Here is a 15,569-nt window from a genome sequence, read left to right on the forward strand (position 1 = left end):
CTGTCATAATGTAGCAGTCTAGTAGTGTACTGAGTTACGTCTTTGTAGAGGGTAGGGGTCGAACGGCGCCGGCTGCGTGTGTAATAGCCATCATTGAACCGTCCACTCGGGGCTACTGGCGACTGGACCTATTGTTACCAAGTCGCCCACGCCACTGAGGCTGCCATGACCAGACAGGGTGGGGTTAAGGACGTGACGGGACCGTTAGAAAAGTAGGGGAAATAGGGGTAATGGTTCAGAAAACTTCGATGGGAGATAGTAAAAATAGGGTAGCTTTACAGTTGAGGTAGGGCTTTGTTGGTTTGGAAGTGAGAGTGGCGAGACGGCAGACCAGCCGCAACTCTGGATAAAATCTACTGTTATGAGGCAATTTCAATCTTTTTGTCTTATTGTACGACATGCCCATCCCTACATATTCATCAGTGACTGACGTGTTGGTTACAATAACTATTTACAAGATCAGTATATAACTGTACAAGTTCAGGACTTGCCCTCTCAAATATTGTTAGCCCCAATCTACAGGAGATAAAAAGCTGAATGTATCTTTACGCTTTTGATTATTTATTACCGCAAAAATACCTAACAGCATGCGTTTTGTAAGTCATCTCCTGTTTCTTTTATGTACAACATTGTTTTGCAGAACAGCGCAGGAGAGACAGCAAACCTTAGTTACAGTCTGTCCATAATCTAAAATTTTTTTTAAAATACTAAGAAATAGATACGACTTTAAATAAAAGGTGTTTGTTAAATCCTGTTGTTTGCGCACTACATACACACGATGATGCAATCAAAGAGGTGACAGCAATTTGTGTAGCTTCATAACCTCTAGTTGCCTACTTTTTGTCAAGGTACGCCTTGATTACAAAGTATGTTTGTAAATAAAACAAAACAATCTGCATATGTAGATAGATATAAAAATTTAGTGAAAGTCATCAATTAGAAAAAAAAAAAAATGAAACGCGCACATTTAATTGTGGTATAAACTGCACACATGAAAACATAAAAAGCGCAATGGTCTATAAATAACAAGGGCAGAGAAACGACAGCTTGAGGTCTGGCGAGTTTACAGACGTGAACAGAACGACACGTGTATAGACATAAACATTTAATGTGCAAAAACGTACTTAAAATTGTCGCTAAATTTTCTGGTCCACCAGTTTATACTCTCTCTTTTTCTCTATTTCCTCCATTTGCATGATTCTGTGTCTGTCTGCACCTTTACAAAAACTCGTAGCCCCTGTCCATGCATGCAATGAGCAGGTAGAGATTAGCATTACTCATTGCTTTACACAAAAGGGCAACATGAAACTGCCTGTGTCCCCTTGCTGGTAGCGGGGGACAGGTCGGTCAGGGGGTATCGCACTCAGGCAGAAACGAGACAAATATTACAGGGGCAGTTGTGATAGCGGGTTTCCCCCGGTACCCTAGCCACGGACTTTGGTGGCGCTGCCCAGACAGGTGAGAGAGCGTGTGGACTGGTCTGGGAACGAGTAAGGTAGCGGAGTGACAGGTAGGCTCGGCTCTAGGGGAAAGTGGGTTGAGGGGAGGGTGTGGCAGGGGCACACGACAATACGCAAGACTTACATCACAAAAAATAATTGCAGTGATCGATAGTATCATGCAACATAGAGCGCACTAACCAGTTAGTCTCTTCCCATCTTATTTTATTTTGCTGCTGCAGTCGATAGTGGAGTGACGTCAGAGTCGCAGTCGTCGCAGCAGATCATGTAGATGTTGCTGGCAACTTGCCGCGTCGTCTTAGACAGGTCACCTTGAAAATCAACCATACCTCGTGACAGAACGGGAAAGATATTGTGAGGAAGATTGCCCTTTGCTTAACTTTTCATTTATTTATTTTTTTTTTTACCTGATTGTTTCTGTGTCATCCATCCAGACTGCGTTTCTCGCATTTCATGCATTTGTGAATGATTAAGACGGGGGATGTTAGGTGGATTCGTTATTTAATTTCTGTTGATAGTTTAATAATATTTTGTTGGTTTTACGAAAAAGAAGTAGGAGATAAACCAAATAGTAATGGAGTATACATTGAGTTAATATTGAGATCGATCTATCAACTTCAGGATTCTATGTTCTCCTCACACACACACACCTATGTGCTCCCTCGCTAATGTCTCGCCTTTAGCTCCAAAGGGCTTTGCTATTTTATTTCCTGCACTATCAATGACAGATTAAGGAGTTTGGCACACACTGACTACTTAATTATCACTGACGTTTAGCCGCGACCACCACCACAAACCAAACCCTTTCCTAAATCTTTGTAAGCTTTCGTCCGTCTTCGGGTGTTTCCGCCGACTGTTTGCGCTGTGCCCCGAGCGCCCGGCGGCACAATAGTTGCTAGCAAACACACGGAGACGGGGAGAGCGAGACAACTCACCGCCAGTGTGCCCCCAACTCTACCTGGTGTAGGTCATTGGTGACAGTTTGAACTGCAGCAGTTTCGTAAGACAAAGTGAGTATTGACATTGAACAATATGAACTATACCTGCTATCATCCTTTTTAGTCACGCATTTTCTGACTATAGACTAATGAAATTATTTCCAAATCGATAAGTAAATAAACTTAAGTAAAAAGATATGATTTGCAAATCTGGCTAATTAATATTAAATATTATAATTTTGTAGTCATCGATGTTCACAAGCAAAATTTTGTTGCTTGTATCAAACCTGAGAATGCATTCACTTTTTATTACATATGGTAACGGTGGCAATATATAACCCTTGGAAAATCTAAACAAAAGTGTGCTGATGATAATTAGTACTTTTTTTTGGAATAATTATTATTTTAAATTCGCTGCTTTTTAATAACTTTTATCATAAGGGAATGAAATGCGAGAATATCCTGCAACGTATCATCAGTGAAGGATTGCAGATAGCAGGAGACTGTTAGATGAAAAATAACAAAGTAGTTATAAAATTAAATTGTGTAGAAGACTTATTGTTTGGAATTTTATGTTCCATATATTACAGTATTTCAATGGAGTATATATATATATAATTGATATGTAAATGTCGGTGCCTTTGCTGTCAAGGTGAAACGTTTCAGCCATTTTATCGAGCACACATAGCCGGTGCGCGTGTCAAGCGATTTGTAGCACAAAAAAAAATATATCTATATTTTGTAACCTTAAGGGCGCATAGTTTGAACTCTTCAAGGCATTTTTTGCGATAGGAACATTTTTCAACACGGTTACACTCTCGTGATCGTCAGCGGCTATTGTCTCAAACTCAAGTGCAAGAGTTCCTAGGCAAGGGAATTAACTCTCAAGTCAAAGGTAGTTGAACACTGATAAGTCTCGTTATCGTTATCATGACATTGAGGTGTCACGGCTGAGTCACATCCCTCTCTCCAACCATTTCAAAAATACGTTACATAGTGAATGTAAGAGAAAGCTTCGTAAAGAGGACAGATTCGCACAGTGGGTTAAAGGAAAGATAACAGAAGATATGGTGTAATTAACGGTCGTCGTGACGCAAGACTAGCAACTGTATACAACAAGTAATACAATATCTTTCCTATACGTTGGTGCGCTACATTGTCTTCGACTTCCTTTATCCCTGGGTTAATAACATGTCTTTGTAACAAGTGTTGGGTGTTGGCAACATTGTATTTTTCTCGTTTTGGAATTAACAAAGAAGCTAATTGTGATGACGTAGCGTTTGCGGGACCAGAGATATTTCATACACAAGAAAGTATACCTGTTCTAAGGTATCTATATACACACACACATGTAAAAGATCCACATTTTTAAGGCTTTATTGTTCTTAATGCTAATCCAAAAACACCTGTCAGACTAATGCCTTGAACTTTGAACCAAGCAATAGTGTCAGTGGTAGGGTGGCCATATCACCAATCTTTACATTGTCACAGTCCGTGATCAAGATGGCAAGCGACGCTGAAGCGCTGTTTAAGAAGCTGAGTGAGGCGAAAGACTGCAAATCGCTGTTGAAGAAGCACCTGACCAAAGAGAGGTTTGAGGAGCTGAAGAACAAGAAAACCTCGTTTGGAGGAACTCTGGCAGACTGCATTCGCTCAGGTAGGTGAACGCAAGATTTTAAAGTACAAGTAAATTTGCATGTACTCAGTGTGTGCTGTATCATATGCAACGATCTTGGAGCTAATTGAAGACATTTCTGTTGCATTTAATCTTTATCTTTTAGAAATGGTGTTGAATAAAATAAAAGTGTTCTTGTTGGCACAAAAGGCATCAGACCACTAAGATATAGAGAGAGAACGGTATTTAAAGCATCTACCCATGCTCGATCAGAACAGTAATGGCTTCTCGAGTTGAATGAATGCTCCAAATATTTCGCTTTTATTAGCTCCTCCTAATTTGTGATTCAATTGCTGGGGTCCAGTGTATAAGGCAATGTACAGTGTAAGTCTGAAACTAGAGTGGGATGTTACCGGCAGAAACATGCAGCACAGATAGAGAACAGCACAAAGACTTTATCTGTTGCTGTGGAGGAATAGACATCACACCATATCCGATCACAGGGTCTTTAACAATTACATGGCACTGCAATTTGTTTACTGTCCTGTTTTACACATTAGAACCCCTGTTGTTCATGCAGTAAATTTTAAAGACCACTATCGACAGCCAAATTACTGGTCAGTCACAGCTTAATTGTTAATATTCCATGCCAACTGATTTTCTTTCAAATTTGCTGGTTTTTTTTTTCACCTTTTCTTTTAATTCCATTGAACTACAAATTAAGAAAGTTTTGGTAAAAAAAAAGGCAATCAGAAGACGTATCAGGAAAAGCCCTGAATGTGCATTGTTGTCGAATCATAGTTATAACTGTGAGTGAGGCCCATCCTTTAAAATTATGAAAGCAATTAGCGAGTTTTCTGAACAGATGGATTGCAAGGGAAAATGTAAGCCAGGGGAGGCAACCTGGCAAGTTACTATTTTAATACCAACCAACATGATTACATAAGGCAAATGCTGTTAATGTTTTCTTTTACCTCAAATAATAAATTTTATCACATATTTATAGAATATATTAATTGTACAAATTCTACTTGTTATTTGCATAAGGTATTTGATGGACAGTCACGTCACTGATTTCAGTGTTGTTTCTCACTAAAATGATGTTGATCAAGACTTTTAAATTCCTATCAGGAAAGGTTTATAAGTCAAGTGAACTAATCACCATGTCACCAATTCACTACAATGTCGACAAATGTCAATCTGAAAAATCTTTTAAACACATACAGAAATTAAAAAGATAGGAGATCCACTTACAAAAATATGCGTTAAATCGTTAAATGCGAATTTAACAATAAGAAATGAGAAGTATTATTATTTTTGCTTTGAGAAAATATGCAGTCAGTAAAGGACGACGAAGAGAATAATAAAATATTTCAACGAAGTGGCATAATCCTCTTTTGCCTCTCTTTTTGCCCAAAGGATGCGAGAACCTGGACAGCGGAGTTGGTATCTATGCCTGCGACCCAGAGGGTTACACTGTCTTCGCACCTGTTCTGGATGCTGTCATCCAGGACTACCACAAGGTCGACAAGCTGGAACATCCGCCATCAGACTTCGGGGTCGACAAGATCGACTTCGGCGACCTGGACCCTGAGGGCAAGTTGATCGTCTCCACCCGCGTGCGCGTGGGGCGCAGCCATGATAGCTATGGCTTCCCACCCGTGGCCTGCAAGGAGGCGAGTGATAGTTCCGATGAACAACCTTAAAGGAGAAAATCAAACATTTATAAAGTTCTATTTTCAAAATGTTACAACCTGTACATTTTTCTGTACAGGCAGAATCCGCAGCTAGGACAGCAGAAAAATGTTTCTAATGTTCCGTGGGCCGAAGATTGACAATGATAATAATAATTATTTTTTATTCGTCAGTAATCATATGACCACAACCAACAATAATAAGACATTCGGTCCGTAGAAGCGAAGAACAATGAACAAAAATGTCATGCACAATGAACCAATAATAATATTATGTATTACGTAGTTGATTTAAAATTAAAGAAAAACTCAAGAATTTGCTGAGTTAATTAAAAAAAAACCAACTCAGAAAACAGTATAAAAAGAAATAAAGGTATATATATATATGGAGAGACATCAGAGGAAGATTGTCAGCTCCACCGCTATTCCCTCCAAACGAAATCCTGCATCGCACAAAGGGAGACAATGGATATGCACTATAGGCTTGTGAGGATATAACAAGATTATAACAAGAAATACTAGATGACTAGATGGATACTAGGCTAGCCCGCAGAATCCAAAATAACCTACGGGGATTGCTGATTATCTTTATTCTAATGATGAGATATTTGAAGAATGAAAGGCACTTAAAGTCATTAGGAAGAAACTGCACCTCTGCATTTAAAATAATGGATGGACAGTTTGAGTCTCGGATTGTGGACAGCAATGTTATTTGGGTGGTGTAATGGAAAACATATGATTTCAAAGTACATGTACATGGAAGTTTGTCTAGCTGTCTACTTTTAGAAAAAAAGTATATATATATGTGTTGTATATTACTACTGGTTGGGTGCAGCTTTGCAGTCACAAGCTCTATCAGGCATTGAAATAGTGGCAACAAAGTCGGCCACCTCATCCATTTAACAAAAGATTGAAACTAATAAAGTTAATATTTACTTAATGTATGATTGTATAATTATTAACAAAATATTATTTGTAAATTGTAAAGCTAACTTAATATTAATTATGATGGCTATATTTTTCTGGCTAAATGTCCGTATAAGAAGTGCTCTTGACAATTACTATCAATGAAAAACAGAGTATAATGTTGTGATGACGAAAGCAGTTGCAACACTGATCAGCTAAGGATCGTACATTAAAACGAATTATTCTTTGTATAGATAAAAATAAAGCAAACTTTAATTAATAAGTATTACATTCTACAATACTGTTGTGTGCACAAAAGTTCAAAACACTGATTTCACGTTGTCTGATAATAATGTCAGGATCGCATGGCCATGGAGAAGATAACTCTAGAGGCGCTCAACACCCTAGAAGGAGAGCTGAAGGGTACCTATTACCCTCTGACAGGCATGAGCAAGGAGACACAAAAACAGTTGACAGAGGACCATTTCCTCTTTAACGACAGTGACAGGTGAGTGTCCTTAGTGTCATGCATTTTCGTATTTTCTTCATTTGTGTTGTACGCTTTAAGGACACTAAAATTATCTCCAGAAAAGAAAATGTCCTTTTGCTTCAAACTGCCTGTTTGCTTCCGGTTAACTGAAATCACATTACAGATTTGGTCTTTTGCTAAATTATTTTCCATTAGTTTTCTGGCTACACAGGTTCCTACGGGCAGCAGGAGGCTATAAAGACTGGCCCACAGGCCGTGGAATTTTCCACACGCCCGACAAGAGGTTCTTGGTGTGGCTCAACGAGGAGGACCACCTGCGATTATCTCTATGCAAATGGGCGGCAACCTCAAAGAAGTCTACGTGAGACTCGTCAAGGTGAGCTGACACATAAAATGGCGAGAGCTGTGGGTATTAGTATAAAAGTTAGTACTTGCTGACATTTCTTCAGTTAATTCTATCCCACGAATAAGCTAGCTTTGTCGTTTCCCCTTTTCCAGGTTGGAAAATCGTTTAAGTTTGTAAATTTAGTCATTAAAGTGAATCACTCTAGGAATGCACTCAACGGCAGAGTCAAGGTGTACAAAAGACTGATACGCATTAACATTCAAAGGCAGTGTGGCAGTCAGAATTAAAGGTAACTTCAAGACATAACAAAGACAAACTTTACCCGTCATCAGGCACATGCACTTCAGAGTTAATTAAAATAAATCGACTTGCTCCTAACAGGTCATCCAAACCTTAGGGGAAAGCACGACATGAGATACAGGAGTAGACTTTCTTATTTCTTGAGAATCCTTTTTATCTTTACGAGTCCTAAATATCGTTTCTTTTTAAATAGTGGAAGACGATAGGAGCTTGGCTGTGTGCTGGACACTCTTAGCTAATTTCTTTTTCTGCTGATTAGCATCATTTAAAAATGTTGTCATTTAACAGGCCATCCAGACCCTAGAGAAACGACTGAAATTCGCTAAGCGGGATGGTCTGGGCTACCTGACCTTCTGTCCCTCCAACCTGGGCACTACCCTTAGGGCATCTGTCCACATCAAGATCCCCAAACTGTCTCAGACCCCGGACTTCAAAGCTTCTGTGACAAGTACAACATCCAGGCACGAGGTACGTTCCCTTGCTTTCCGTTTCCAGTAGCAGGTGTTTTAAAAATATTTGCCAGGTGCCAATAACATCGCATAAACTGAATCATTGTCCTGTAGGGTAGAATAACGAATAAAGTAAGAAAGTTTTACATTTGGATGACGATGCAGAAAAGAATATTTTGAAAAACTAGCAAGACAGATAATGGGTTGTCGTTATATGGATCAGTATTTATTGCATGTCAACAAAAATAATAGTGTAATGAAGGAGTTCTTGAAATAACGATTGTGTGACAGAAGTAAGTAACAGGAAGGATTAAAATGTTTGTAACTGTCAATCAGTTATATTTGACTGTGCATGGTGTTGTCCACGTGCAGGTATTCACGGTGAGCACACAGAGAGTGTTGGTGGTGTGTACGACATCTCTAACAAGCGACGACTGGGTCTGACTGAGTTCGAGGCCATCCAGGAGATGAGAAGGGGAGTGGAGGCGGTTATCGCTGAAGAAAAGAAGTTGTCTGGGGTGTAGTCGACCCAGCTGACATTCCCTTGATGCTCACGGCACCCACATATGTGGAAGCCATCTTGACTTGTACGCAGTACGGTCACACATTCCTCAGCACTACAAACTAGAGTTTCCAGAATAAGTAACCAGGTGTGTGACACAAATGGAGAAAAATATTCGAAGAAAACTGTCTTGAAATTCTCAATTCAAAATAACATTGATGGGGTCGATCGTAAATTGTAAGATTTATATTTGGTTATTACAAAATGGGGCCCAGTAGCATGGCTATGTAAAGGTTAAACAAGTCAAAAGAAAAATTTGCTGTGTGTTTTCAAAGTTGATGGACATAGTGAGTTGGTCAGCTCATCGAAATTTATTATTTAAAATCTTTCTTCGGTTCTTTGGGATTTACTCATCTTATTTTTCTTTTTTTCCCCTTTTTATCCTTCCTTTCTTCTTTTCTTTCTTTTTATCGCCGTGTGGTGTCGATTGCACTAGATTTTTCCTATGCGGAATAAAGTTATTGATGTTGTGTTTAACACAATTTTTGTGTTTAGAAGTATTCTAAGGATGAAAACCTACAAAAATTAGATTAATAGAGTGGTATATTTTGTTGTTAAGAGCCTTTGTGATGATTTTTAACGTCAAGTGATGCCTTTGACTTATTGTCATGACCTTTTACACAATTTTTGAATGGAAATAAAGAGTGGCTGTAAACAGGTGTATTGTGATTGAATAATAGTGGTTGAGTTTGAGCAATCATAAAATTCATCTTTTCGTTAACAATGAACTCTACGATTATGTTTCACTGCTCTAAAGAAGAAAAAAAAAACAACCAACAAAAAACAAAAACAAACAACAACAATAATAAAAAAACAAAGTTTTTTGGTCAAAATGAAAACACAAATATAAACAGCAGAAGGCAACAGTTTGTGTGGAAACAGTGCTGGTCAAAGGGGGATAACAAGGCAGCGCTCTCACTGAGGCAAGATTATCTCTCCATAGCGCTTGTATGGCTGGTGTTAGCAATACGAGTCTTTTATTCTAATCAGCCATTTATTTATTATCGAAAAATTTTCCACGTCTTTGTCATGGTAAGTAATTTCAACATCTGCTTATTTGGTGGGTTTTTTTTTTTTTTTTTTTTCTTGTCATTCACCATTCAATTTATTCATCTGTCTTTATCTTTTTCTAGCGCGTACATCACCTAGTCCATCAAGTACTAGCATTATGTGAACTTTATTTACGAATATTGGCTAAAGGAGGTCAATCTTTAGAGAAAGTTAAATGATCTTTATTTTACCTCACGGCCTTCCACAGACAGAGAGTTAATGTGTTACTATCATGGATTTAAGATCCTTGCATTCCTCGAAACAAGTAAGCCTATCTGGTAGTGTTCTTTATTTTTTAAATCAGATACTGTATCTACCAAGGTTCTCCACCTCCCCTCAAATTAGAGGGCCGTTTCTGGGCTTAATTTTGAAGACAAACATACGTCAATTGCTCTCTCTTTATCTATCTATCATAAAGTCATCGAAAATTGAGAAATAAACCCTTGTTATTACATATGTTGGATACACGAGAGAGGTTATGGTAGTCAGGCTCAATGATCGAGTAAAATCCTTGCTGTTTGCTGCCATTTTAAGGTCATTGACCTCCTTGAAATATGTGTTCATTCGATGACTATTTAGCTCTAGCCTTTTAGAGGCAGGCCAAGCAAACTGTAAACAAGCTACCCAAACGGATTTTCCTAGCCTGTAAAGGATTTTGAAACATCGACCATCACGTACAGCAGCACAGTTATCACTCGACTTCTCCCTCGTCTTCTAGACTGCAAGAACGTGCCTGTAGAAAGCGAATTTAAACAGTTGAACGGAATTCGAGGTAGGACTGAGTCATGTTGGCAGAAAACGAGACATCTCTCAGAGGAGGCAACTTCTGACACCAAGCCATGATGTATTGCAGAGTTGAGATCCCTGATACCAGAGGGCGTCTGAGTGCTGCATTGGGAAGCTGCGTTCAACGTGCTCAGACTATCAACATCAAAGCTCTTCCTTCCTTAAAATGAAAAAAAAATCCCTTGGTTTTAATCTTCATTTTCCTTTATTTTCTTTGCTTCGCCGCGTCATTTTTCATCGTTAAAAATTGTTCTCCTTTGATGTTAGTAATGTCGAAAATGAATTCTAACTGTATTGCCTTTTATATCTTTATTATCAAATAAAAGAAGGCTTTGGATTTTTGAAGAATTATCTCTTTAAACATTTTTGGGGGTTTTCTATGGTTGATGTTTCTGTTAGGTGATTGACTAGGTGTAACATGCTATATTTCCCCCCTAATCTGAATCTACAATGTTAGTATATGTTATATTAAGAGCGTTGTATATTAAACTTTAAGTAGACAGCAATTAGAAAATTGGTACTAAAGGGTTTCGAAGAATGAAAATGGCTGTAAGTTTGAAAAGAAATCTAGATAAAGAGTATACAATGACATTGTTGTGTATCTAAAATTGAAAGTATAATGTAATAATCTTACATTGATTACACAACTGTTTTTCCTTATAATGTGTAACTTAAATGCAATGAAAATAAAATCTCTGCCTCTCATCGTATAAAACATTTGCCAGTCACCTGACTCACATTGATAAAGAATATTTCGCAGTAATATTAGATTCATGCGCCTGGTTCTGTGTACACAAGGGGTGTGTGCACTTGAACCATTTCACCCAGTGTCACCCACTTTCACCCGCCCTTTCCTTGTGTCTTTTTTACGACAACCTCAAATCTGACTCTTTTTACCATATTTTGATATTAAGAGAATACTCCAGTCCATGGCCTTTTATCTTATCAAAGATAACTATTAGCTTCAGATAATAGCTAAACTATTTAACCAACAGATGTGACAGGAAAGGGGTTAACAGCTAAACATAAAAGTTGATGGCGCAAATTACTCTTCACCCCGGTGCACACGACCTAGGATCGTTGTCATTTCCATCATTAACTTATGTAGGTATGTTCTTCCTCTATGCCCATGATGATTTCTGTACATCGTCAGCCATAAACAATGTGCTTGCTCTGGAATTCTATCATACTCTAGTCCACAAAAAAGAGAGAAAGAAAAAAAGGAACTTTGAAACAATGGCTAACATTTAGAAACTGTTTCCGAACACGTCTGCTAATGAATAACTGCGTCCCCGCCACTCGTTTAAATTTTTTCTGCCACAATGAAGCTGACATTTTTAAAAGATCATTGCCAATATAAGTTTGGTGGACCTCAGTACTTGGTGAGCTAGGGGCTTCTTAACTTTGGGGAAGATAGAAACACTGATAAGAGCGACGTGCAAGTACCGCTCAGCCCTCCTCCTGCCTTCCTGAACCGCCGTAAATTCCGTTGTCTGGGCCCCGCCTTCCACAGAATATCGATTAGCTTTTGACATGGTGACCTCCGTCCATGACCTGCCTACCTCTCCGCTGTGAAGCTTTCTCCCTCTCCTAAATTTTTTTCTTTTCCCTCCATTCCGCGAACCTTTCCTTCGCACTTTAGTTTTAAAATACATTATGAAAATAATTTGGGAATTCAGCTGTGTGGTCCTCCTGCCTTTCACCATTGTGCAGCAAGGTTGTTGTATCTCGTGTCGTGCCGACTACCCTTGGAATTCTGTTAAAAATAAACACGTGTATCTAGGTTGCCGGGTGTGTACTTTTTCTTAAAAAAAAAAGAGTTTGCATGCTCAAGAGACATTGTTATGAACAGAGTTGTGCACTAGATGAATGTGATTATCTTTCGTATGTCTGGTTAAGATGTTTCTCTTCATATCGACAAATAAAGAGGTGTACGGATTCACAGAGATTTATGAGGAACCCACAACTGATATGCATAAGTCTGAGCTCAGATTAGACACGTGTTGCTATGTTTGTTTTTTAAGTGACTATCTTGCACTTTGACATTTTTTTTTACATGACACTGGCGCCGACAAAGGTGTTGACACTGCATACAAATGTCAGTAAAATTCTCATGTAATAGTTGAGTGTCCTACAACAAGGACATCTACCAGCGTCAAATGAATATGCAAACAAAATGATGGATTGAAATTTAAATGAAATACAAGAATAGACCATTTCAACATTTGACAGTTAACCTAGTAAGAAGGTCAAGTATAGAATGAAAGGCTATATGAATACGTGATAGAAAGACTAAAATAAAATCACTTAAAACCTGAATAACCCAACGATGTTTGTGTTTCTCTTCTCTCCTTGCTCCCATAGCAGAATGGAAAAAAAAATCCAATGCCTTTTTAAAAGTAATAAATGCTCTAGAATCATCTGACTAAAACATGCATTTGCTGTGCTTGTGTCATGGACTGTCTTTACTCAATTTGTCACGCATGCCTGTTGTCGGTTGTTGTGAAAGAGATCAGATCCCTTGTTTTCTTTTCGTAAAATATCACGCAGTATTTTAAACGAACAAGCACATGCTCATACTCAAGACACAGACAACCAGAACGTGACCTTTAACCCGACTGCAGTTTCTACGTCGTCCTCTCGTATCGATCCGAAATAGACACCGTCCCTCGTAAAAACTTCGAGAAATTCCGTGTGATTTCTCGCCGCCGCTCGGCTATTTCCGTCGAGCCTCCGGAAGGCGAGCAGACGTGAATCTGTCGGCGCGCCCTCGCGTTTCGACTTTGGGAAACCGCCAGGCTGTACACGCACACGTCGTCTGCGCGCGCTGCTCGTGAGCAGTCAACACCACGACACCACTTTTAACATACTGTTTATTGTCCAAACTCCTTGAATCGAGCTTCATTCTTTGTTGGAGGAAGTCATCCGCTTGTGCATCAAATTATTCTTCGATAACTGGACTGGAAGCCATCGTTGTTTGATGACACGGAGATCGCCGTCTGGCTTGTAACACCGGCTGGAGACTTGTTGCACTGCATGCAACAGTGCTGGAAGGGAATTTTAAATACTCAGGAGAAATTTATTCTTTGATATTATTTTTTTCTACATTGTGCTGGAGAATATTTTTTAAATTCAGAAATAGTGCGAGCCTGGTAACCCCATCTCTCTCGTGTGGATCCACAGAAGACGAAACAGAAGCAAAAGTCTTTTTTTCGACGTGCAGTCTCAAATATAAGATTTTACAAATTCTTTCACTTCTTTCATTGCTTCGTGTGGGACTCTACGATCGTCTTTTTTTGCTGAATCTTTCCCTTCTCTTATTGCAAGCAGTGTACATCACCATGACAACGGAGGTTGAGGAACTTTACCAAAAACTTACCGAAGCAGAAAACTGCAAATCACTATTGAAGAAACACTTGACGAAGGATGTGTTTGAGAAGCTGAAAGACAAGAAGACATCGTTAGGTGGGACGTTGGCAGACTGTATCAGATCAGGTAAGAACTAAATTAATATTCGTTCATTTGCACGCTTTTTTTCTTTCCAAGCTGTAAGTTCGCTCGGCAACCTGTTACAGTCTCAGTTTCAATGACATGTCGGTTTTTATTTGTCAGCTAGATATTCTCTACATTTTTTTATAAAATTAAAGATTTATAAAAAAATGGTGTGAGCGTTGCCAAAAGTTGAGCAAGCAAACATTAGCATAGACACATTCTGTCTATGTAGATGTATAAGCTTTGTCTGCGTGTTAGTAACCAGTGTAATCAATACGTCTGTATACATATCACTCTACTTACCTCCATTTCGGTCATCCCTCCGCTGACCTCACAACAATGCCCTCCCTTCAATAACCTTTGTGGACAGCATAGTTACTCCCAAACAAGCCACAACAATGTCGGCAACACTGTAGCAACATGCTATAGCACGTGGTGCTCGGTGGGGGACAACTGGTGGTGAATATGACACCACACGATGCCTACCCCTGAAAAGCTTTAATCGCTACTTGCAAAAACCATTCGCAGTGTCATCCCTTTTCCAACCCTTCTGACTTTAAAGTCATCATTCCTTCCTGTCTGTAAAGCAGACTTAACAAAGAAAAGAATAGTAGGTTTTTAATGGAGAGAATGGAGCAGTGGTTGCTAGGAATGAAAGTGTGTTATATGTGTGAGTGTTCGTTTTTATTTCTTTGTATAACTACATGAGTTCCCCCGTCTGTCTGTTTGGGTGTTGTTCATCTTTCTGTCCGTCCTACTGTCTCCACTCTTCTGCTATAATAGCCATCTTTATCTACACATTGCTGTCCAATTTATCGCAGTTACTTTCTACTGGTGAATCTCAGCTTTGCTTAATTATTTGATGTTATGTTCTATAATTGCACATTTTTGTGATTTTGTTTATCGTTCTGATAATGCTGAAGTAGCAGTTAATGTTACTTTTGGAAAAGCACCGACCAGCACATGACTATGATGTATGGAAGAGGATCACTTAATACTCCAAGTAGCCATGCTACTTACCAATAGTCACGTGACAGGCTAATTAAAAAAAAAGCTGCAAAATGTGCGCAATTATTAGAAAACAAGGGTGGAGGGAGGAATGTCTGTAAAATGTTTTTATCTTGTTAGTGGAACTGCGCGCGCGCACACACATACACACACATATACACACAAGCAAACTTGAGGTGCAGGCGATACTTTTGTGTGTGTGTGTGTGATTGCCACGTGTAAAACTAAAGTCTAGCAGTTTTTCTCTCAGTACAAGGAAATCAATAGGGTCTGTCAACACCTTCACCGAGACGAACGCCAGTCACAGACAGAAGGTGCACATGGCTTGATGGAGGACGATTCATGCTCTTGGCACCAAGCTCTTAAGTAACTCCTACTCACGCTTTTTAACATTTCCTGACGATGTGAGCTAATGTGTAGTCTGAGTTTCGCTCGGTCATCACTGGTAATCATCACACGCAAAGTCTGTCTGT

At 39.1% G+C, this 15,569-nt stretch overlaps 1 protein-coding gene across 1 annotated transcript in view; it reads left to right on the forward strand.

Annotated features, from left to right (window-relative positions):
* The first annotated feature begins 2,286 nt into the window (after positions 1-2,286).
* The window catches only part of LOC112566921 (arginine kinase-like), a 52,932-nt gene continuing 39,649 nt past the window's right edge, over positions 2,287-15,569 (forward strand). Inside the window, 11 exon segments of the mRNA XM_025243350.1 lie at positions 2,287-2,470; positions 3,890-4,055; positions 5,433-5,689; positions 6,973-7,121; positions 7,315-7,421; positions 7,424-7,479; positions 8,038-8,173; positions 8,176-8,217; positions 8,571-8,721; positions 13,221-13,346; positions 13,580-14,091. Coding sequence (XP_025099135.1) covers positions 3,902-4,055; positions 5,433-5,689; positions 6,973-7,121; positions 7,315-7,421; positions 7,424-7,479; positions 8,038-8,173; positions 8,176-8,217; positions 8,571-8,721; positions 13,221-13,346; positions 13,580-14,091 — 1,690 coding nt within the window. The 5' untranslated portion in view covers positions 2,287-2,470; positions 3,890-3,901.

The sequence above is a fragment of the Pomacea canaliculata genome, linkage group LG6, assembly GCF_003073045.1.
Source record: "Pomacea canaliculata isolate SZHN2017 linkage group LG6, ASM307304v1, whole genome shotgun sequence".
Taxonomy (NCBI): domain Eukaryota; kingdom Metazoa; phylum Mollusca; class Gastropoda; order Architaenioglossa; family Ampullariidae; genus Pomacea; species Pomacea canaliculata.